We start from the raw sequence: 8634 nt of genomic DNA on the forward strand, positions 1-8634 counted from the left end.
CATAGAGATTCGTATGTTTTGAAAAAGTAGGATAGGATTAGACTGTAAAATTTAAAGAAATGCAAAGGGAATTTTAAATACCATTTCGGCTATTTTGCACAATTTCAAATTGATTACAATAAGATTAACTCATCGGCATCAAGTCAAATTACTATTTAAAAAGCATACATTTTACTTTCTCATACTTGTTAATATCATTTTATATAAACTGCTCCTCGAAAATATTTACAAAATTTTTTTAATAAACTCTAAAGATGATTAAAAATATATATACGAGGACATTTTTGAGTCTGTTGTTGGGTAAAGACTTCATATAAAATCAAACTGGGGCTTCTTTGAAAGAGGGGAACGGAAACGGGAACGTTGTTTTGTACTCTGAGTAGCTGCACCAGATATAGCAGCTTGCCGTTTCAGTGCACTTCCGATGTATTCTTCGAGTGGAGGAAGCGAGCTGTCATGTTCAGCTTTTTGTGCTCGAATAATCTGTTGATTTTGAGATTTTTGATAGATTAGTGTTCGATTGAAGTCAAGAAGCAGTGAACAAAGACACAAAAAGAAGTGCATGCATTTCACAATACCTTCGATGCCCAATGCCTCTCTGCTTGTTGGCACACGTCCCTTATATCCCGGCCAGACATTCTGCATTTGTTAATAGGGATTAGTTTGACAAATCATACATTTTGGACATGTGAATGAGTTCAACAATTGGAGGATTTCAAATCCGTGGTGCTGGTATTTTAATATCCCAAACATTTGTCGCAGTTTGAAATCAGTAAAACAGATCAAATCCTTCCAAACAGGTTTTAGAAATTTGTTTTTATTGATCTAACATTCTCCACTCCAGAATTTTCAATCAGAACACTCTGGAGTAAGAGTTTACAGAATCAGTTTGACTCACTCTGCTGTTGCTGAAGCAAGTTCAGCCAAATCAAATTTTGTCAGATGCTTTGCGTACTGAGCTGCAATTTCTTGACGAGTCTGGTGATCAGGTAAGCCAAAAACAATCATTGAATCGAATCGACTGCAAGAGACAAACAGGACTTGAACAACCATGTAAAGATTAAAGCATCTGATATTCAAAGACATAAGAGCAGGAAATATTTTATCACCTCAATAAAGCAGGATCAAGGTCTTGCTTTCTATTAGTTGCAGCAACAACAACAACTTCCTTGTCCTGCTCAAATCCATCAATCTACAAAAAATTGTGTAATTATGAGCAAAAGGAATAATTTGGTTTACAAGAAATGTATGAATGTTGAGCATTTATCCCATTTTTCTTTTCCATTTCAATAAAACCAGAGACACGGTTGAGTTATAAGATCTGCATGGCCTCTGACCCCGCCAAATGAATTGACAATTGACATGGGCCACAGGCCCACAGCGCTGTACAGGAAGATAGTAGATAGCACGTATGGAATCTAAGTTATATATCACCATTTGTGTGTGGCTCTCATACTGCTTTGCAGTTTGGAAGCAAGCCTGGAAGTTCATGCCAATTTTATTTGATTGTAAATAGATTTTTAGTTATGCACCTTGTACTTGAGTGATGAAGTTTGTGTGATTGTTAACCAGGAAATAATTCCAAATGGACAAGAAATTTTGGCTCATCCAAGACTAGGCAGCCAATTACATAGAAACTTAATCAAAATTTATTCAATCAAATGCAAGTGAGATGATTTTGGTGCGGTAATTAACAGTAAGACCCAGTGCCCCAAAAGGTCTTAAGTGAAATAATTCAACCGGCGCAAGAAATCTGGACAGGTAAGCATTGCAGCCCCAAACATACTTCTTTGACAAAATATCGTAGTTGATAGTTCCAACTTGTTATTACCTGTCGCAGCAATACAGATAAAAGTCTACGTGTGGCTTCATGTGTTTCACTATCTCGGGCAGTAGCCACTGAGTCAACCTACAATTCAGCCAAGGGTAAAAAAAAGTCATGATGGCAAATCACCGAGAGAAAGAAAAGGCAAACTCCACAATCTTTTTACAGTTTAACTCACTTCGTCTAGAAAAATGATAGCACCGTTTGGGATTTCCTTAGCAAGTGAAAATACTTTTCCCATTAACCGTTCGCTTTCACCGTAATACTTGGACATTATAACCTCAAGTGGAACATATAACAATGGGACACCCTGGCAAGGCACAAAGCATAATCATCATTAAGACAAAAAAAATTAATCCAAGACTACATCATTTTCAGAGAGTAGGGAACATTAACTTAGAAAATAACAAATATCAGGCACAAACCACTCAATCCATCAAATACAGACACACAATAGAATAAAAAGCAAATATACGCGGTCGTGTGAAAAGAATACATGATAAAAAAAAAAAATTTGACATAAGCTTTAAAATGAATAAAATCTCGTACTGCTTGATTAGCAATTACACGAGCACAAGATGTTTTTCCTGTACCTGAAACCAAAAACAATAGGTAAGCAACTTCTAACTTACATCCGCGTAGATTTTTCAAGTAAGATGCATGCCTTCGCAACATTTCGAACCTTTTATTTTCTGGAAAACACATTGAAGCAAGATATTTGATGCTACATGACAATTTTTTTTATATCTCGAGTTTATAATGTTAATATACATCAGTGAACCAAGCCATCAATTCAATGTACTACTCATCTCACCCCTTACACCCAGGACCCAAACTGTCACGACATTAATGATGCAAAAGTATGCAAGACAGCGATGATATTTTTTGGGCAAGTAAAGATTTAAACCGAATCCAATGAAGAAATCAAGATATAAAACCTGGCGGGCCTTCAAAAAGAACTGCACGAGGTCTGTTGGTCTCAAACTTACAGCGAGTGCCACGAGCAATATCATCATATACTTCTGGCCTCTTTAGAGCCAGTAATATCGTATCTTCTATCTCCCTTCAACATCAAAAGTAAATGGTAATGTAGGAGAGATATAAAAATTCATATTCATAATATTTGAAGTCAACAAAAAAGATTAGGCGTGAAGTTTGAAAGAAACAAATTGAACTAAAGCATGCCAGATAATATCCGTCCTCGCATTGCCAGCTCAGCATAGGTAAATTTTGTACTTAAAACTTCATGCAAAGAATTGCAATATAAGTAAAATTTGCACTGCCTTCTCATGCATCTATACATCTCCATATAGAGTTACATTTATAGAGTCCATTTAAGCACCAAAGAAGATACACAGTACTGAAAAGCTAGGGACACTCATATTATATATACCGCTTTTGATTATCATAACCAGCAATATTGTCCCATGATATATCAACATTTGTGTTCTCTATATTTGGCTGCGCAAGTCCATATATTTTGATCCCCATGGCTTCAAGATTAGAGATTGCTTTGTCAAAAGTTGGAACAATATTTCCCTTCGGCTTTACTTCCAAGGTTTTCGGTTGTCCTGCTAACTGTAAAGCAGATGCCAAAGCATCAAGCTCCTCAAGTGTAAAACTTCCCTGCTTCAAGAACTCGATTTCCTGCATAAGCGAAGTTACCAAACATTATAAACTTAGTATCAACTGATAAATAAAAAAGAAATCTATTTTGGCTAGCAAATAAAACCTAAGTTAAACTTGCTACATAAATCTTGTAATAGCTATTGACTGCTTGAAACTGACAGCTTTGTCGGAGCTCATGTGCGGACGAAAAATAAGAATGCGTAGCTCTCCATCATTATCACTTGCATTTGTATCATTAGGAACTTCATCACCAACAGTTCCCTTTTTACTGTTTGGACGAATGAGAGTTAGTTGCCAAGCAACACCGCTGTCAAAAATTGGTTATAACTATTAGCAAGCAAATAGACTGCATCACTGCAAACAGAAATCAAAATTATTAGCAATTATGGCAGCTGAAAAGTCAACACTTCAAACCTGTCCCAAGTTTGCAATATCATATCTGATCCAACACCACCACTGGCCTTGACTCCAAGACGAGAAACGAGGTTTGAGATTAGAAGCGGAATCTCACAAGATGGAGGAACTTGAAACCTGAAAGTCACCTAAAGAAATTCATCTATCAGGCCCTTCCAGCCTTAAAAAATTAAATAGCTCCAAGTATGAAGAGTCCGTAAAATTATAATTTGGTTTATTTCAGGCAACATATACATGCAGAGAACATCCTACTAACCTTTTCTCCCTTAACAGCAACAGTAAAACGGGGATAAGAACCATATTGGCCACCTTTGCTCTTGAGCAATTCCATGAGACGGAGTTTTTCTCTCTTGGCAATTTCTTCCAAGTGATGATGGCTTGACACAGGAGGAGATTCAGGTGGGGGAGGAGCACTAGAATCTCCCTGCAAATCAAACAAGTTATTAACAAATCAATAATCAATAAAGGAGAAAACAATAAAGAAATGTAGAAGGAATGTTCGATATTCCAACCTCAGCGGCGTCTGCGTAGGTTGTTTCTAGAAACTTAAATCCAAAAAGGCCAGCTAAAACTGTGTGCAAAACCAACTCACGCATTTTTGGTCTCGAACCTTCTGACCCGTTTGCCTGCTTATACTCATCATAGGCACCTGTTTGTAGAAGTGGAACTATCATATATCATACAGAGTGTACTCACAGAAAGACAAAGAAAAATATCACATAACATAAACAAGAAAAACTAGGACAAGGATCACAATAAGGGGAACTTGGAAATCAGTCTCATATCATATACAAGTTAGAATTGTGGGGGTGGGGATTGTTAGAATTGTCAATCCGTAGAAAAATAAAATCACTGATTTGAACAAAGGGTGTTGTAAATAATAACCATAATCGACAATTTCCCCTCAGATAAGCCCTCAAAAATAAAGTGTGTAATAAGAAAGTAAGAGAAAAAGTGGGTACCATTGTAGAGAAGGGGCGTGAATGGAGGGGAGTGGGAGAGGGAAGGGGCAGGGTTTAGGGTTTTGACGGAGGCGATCATGCGGCAAGAACGGAGCAATGGCCCCAGACGCTTCATCGACGCCATGGAGAAGATCACAACCCCTTGCCTTCAAAAATTAACAAAGGATTTGGTAAAATGTAAGTACGTAAGTAAAAATAAATAATTAGGTTTTATTGCGTGAGTACGGATAATTAATTTTTGTAATAAGTTTTTGTATAATGATAAATTCTGAATGATTTATAAGTTTAAAAATATTTATATGATTTAAGGATATTTGGGTAAATGGACCCATTCAACCATTTTTTTTAAATTCTGAATGATTTATAAGTTTAAAAATATTTATATGATTTAAGGATATTTGGGTAAATGGACCCATTCAACCATTTTTTTTAAAAAAAAATTACATGTCCAAGGGTATTTGAAATATAGTTGATGATGTCATTTTCTTAAAAAAAAATTTGTTGACCAAGGTTAAAAAAATACCCCAATTTTATGATGATTTATGTTTATTTGATTTATTTAGAAATTTCATATTATTTATAATAATTTATGTATGGGTAATGAATTTTTAAATGATATATCATTATAATTGTTTATGTACTTTTCTATTTTTTCATAATTTTATTTTTGACGGGTTGGCCCGCCTAACTCGTAACACATGACGGGTTAGGTTATGGTATTCTCATTTCCCAACCCGCCATGTTGCTGCGTCGAGGCACGGCGGACCAGTCCGAATTAATAGCCCTGCTTATATTATAGTAAAAAAATTAATATTTTTTTCTTCTTTCTCTTCAATGACCCAAATATAATATTGGTAAACAATTATTCGTAAGGAAGTCTCACAAAATTGATTTGAGCAGATGTGTTAAAATGGGTTAGATGTGTCAAATTGGTCCGTCCGCAAAATAAAATATATTTGTTGTGTTGGAAATTTCCCAACCTATCAAATGACGGGACGACCCTCCCTGCTCCGCCTAATGGTTGGTTGCGGGTCAACTCAATCCATCGAATTATACGTAAACATGTTGGACTGGCACGTCCTGCCACCTAAAACAGGCGGATTGGAAAAACGCAGGTTGTAGGTTGACCTATTCCTAGGAATGACAACGGGGCGGGTTTGGGCAAACCTGGGACCCGCCCCGTCCCGCCCCATGAACCAGGCGGGTTCAACCTAGAATAGACTCGTTGGACCCACCAAATTTTATATAATTTAAATTTTATTAAATAAAAAAATTAAATAAGTTAAAAAAATTAACAAAACATCATTAAATTAATTTTTAATATTTATATTAACAATATTTAGGACAAAAAATATTCTCACAAGTTAAAATGTATAATTTTTATTTAATTAATAATTAATAATAAAATAAAAATTACAATAATATATTTTGGTATTAAAAATATCATAATATATTAAAATCATTTTAACCCAAAAATATTAATATTATAAACTCAAATTATGGATAAAGTATTGATTATTAATATAAAAATATAATCATATATTATTAATATATATTTTTTATATTTATATATTAATAGATATATTTTTGGTCGGACGGATCCGGCTAAACCCGGGACTCGCCTAGGACCCGAATATGAACCCGCTTGACAGGGTTTATGGAAAACTCCATCTTTATTAAACATACACATAATTTGTCAATTTTGACCTCATCATATTCATCGAATTTACCAAAGCATCATCAAAAAAATTTCAAGTTTGTATAAAAAAAATGAAAATTTTGACAATACACAATGTAAAACTTTGATTTTGGTTCACACATTAATAAAGTGTAAATTTTAAAGTTTTTTTTTTTAAAAAAAATATCTTTAGAAATATATTATATTTGTGATAAATCATAAATGTTTTGTTTTTGTTAAAGAAATACATTTACGACAACTATATATCATATTAATATTAGCATTAGCATATCGTTATTATCAATATTTTTATTGTGGCAATAAATATTATTAAATAATTATTAGAGTTTTTTTTTAATTGTAAAATAATTAGAATTTAATAAAACACATATTATTTATAACCATATGCATAAATATACTTGTTCCCACATCGAGAATTCAATAAATAATTTGTTATTTATAAATCACTTCCACAATTGTTTGTTTGTCGGACTCAGTCGCGAGGGCCTGTAAACTTAGCATGGGCAATAAAGTGGAGGCGAGTGAAGCCGTGCGTACTATCTTCCAAGGGGAACCTTGAGCCCGGACTTCACCGGTGATAGCTGGCGGTGGTGGTCCCATTATATCAGTTTCTAATTCTATCTTGTAGATAGTGTTTCCACCTCATTCGATGCCCCAAACTTTTTGGCTTCGAAATCTTTCGTTCTTCAATTTCGTCTTCATCCCTTTCATTCATCAACGCCACCATCACAGGTGGTCCACCATCGGCTAGAGCCGCCGCCACAGCGAGATACCGATGGAGAAGAGCCAAAATTCAGGTCCCATTTTTATGATTGAACCCTCTTTTCTCGTCCCTATTATTTTTTCATTTATTTGTTTTCGGTAATCTCTGTATTTAACGAAATAGGAGGTTAAGTGATTTTCAAACCATATGTGATCAGTTTTGTTTTGGTTTATGCTAGGAGGATGAATTCTTGTTTGTGTTTTTTGAAGGAAAATGTATGAATCTTCAAAACATGGTGGATATACACAGTCTTGGGAGACATATACTTGGATAGAGAAACCCCATGACACATAGGTAAGAGAATCTCTTCAATATGATATCGATGTAGGTTGCTTGAGTGAGTTCTATCATTCTCTTAGGCCTATCTCTGTAGATCTGTATTTCAAGAATATATGATGCCTCACCCATGTCCTTCATCGAAAATCTACCTGATAACCATATCTTTGTTGACTGCAGCATCCCTACATCATTCCCAATGAGTAGGATGTCGTCAACATAAAGTACTAAGAATATTACGGCATCCTTAACTACTTTCTTGTACACGCACGGTTCCTCCGGGTTCTTGATGAAACCAAAGTCCTTTATTGTTTCATCGAACTTCTGGTTCCAACTTCTTGACGCCTGTTTGAGACCATAGATCGATCTCTGAAGCTTGCATATCTTATGCTCGCTTTCCATGGATGTGAATCTTTCGGACTGCATCATATAGACCTCTTCTTTAATGTTTCCATTAAGGAACTCCGTTTTCACATCCATTTGTCATATCTCATAGTCATGCCATGTTGCTATGACAATTAGGATTCTTATAGACTTTAACATTGCGACTGGTGAAAAAGTTTCATCATAGTCAACACCTTGTCTTTGAGTATAACCTTTTGCGACCTATCGTGCCTTGTAGGTTAGTACCTTATCGTCAGACCCAAGTTTTCTCTTGTAGATCCATTTACACCCTATAGGAACAATTTCTTCAGGAGGATCTATCAAAGACCAAACTTGGTTTGCATGCATGGAGTCTATTTCAGACTGCATGACTTCAAGCCATAAATTCGAATTGGCATCAAAAATTGCCTCCTTGAAGTTTCTTGGATAACATCCAATGTCAGGCTCATTTTGATCCCCTTCAAAGAGGAGACCATATCGAATAGGAGGTCTAGAAGCCCTTTCGGACTTTCTAGGAAGTGGCGTGTCTTTTATTGGTTCCTGAGGTGTGGGATCGTCATTTTGTATCTCGAGTTCTTCTCTAACTTCTTCGAGTTCCATCATCTTGTCTTTTCTATCAAGTAAGAACTCCTTCCCTAGGAAAGTGGCATTCATAAAAATAAACACTTTTGTTTCAGTAGGA

The 8634-nt window shown here is 35.4% G+C and overlaps 1 protein-coding gene across 2 annotated transcripts; it reads right to left on the reverse strand.

The window, feature by feature from the left end:
- Positions 1–124: 124 nt before the first annotated feature.
- LOC140882503 (uncharacterized) lies at positions 125–4988 on the reverse strand. Of its 2 annotated transcripts, XM_073288552.1 has the most exons (14): positions 4831–4988; positions 4381–4517; positions 4125–4292; positions 3869–3996; positions 3614–3761; positions 3219–3472; positions 2764–2888; positions 2375–2418; positions 2004–2135; positions 1832–1909; positions 1110–1192; positions 899–1021; positions 579–639; positions 125–483 (listed from the first exon to the last, which is right to left on the reverse strand). In XM_073288552.1, exons 1-14 carry the CDS (start codon positions 4952–4954, stop codon positions 310–312), a joined length of 1779 nt encoding a protein of 592 aa, XP_073144653.1. In that variant the 5' UTR covers positions 4955–4988; the 3' UTR covers positions 125–309. The 2 variants fall into 2 exon arrangements, with proteins under 2 accessions (XP_073144653.1, XP_073144654.1); XM_073288553.1 differs by lacking the exon at positions 4831–4988 and having other exon boundaries at positions 3869–3985.
- Positions 4989–8634: the final 3646 nt, after the last annotated feature.

This window comes from Henckelia pumila, chromosome 2 (assembly GCF_033568475.1).
Source record: "Henckelia pumila isolate YLH828 chromosome 2, ASM3356847v2, whole genome shotgun sequence".
In the NCBI taxonomy this organism is placed as follows: Eukaryota; Viridiplantae; Streptophyta; class Magnoliopsida; order Lamiales; family Gesneriaceae; genus Henckelia; species Henckelia pumila.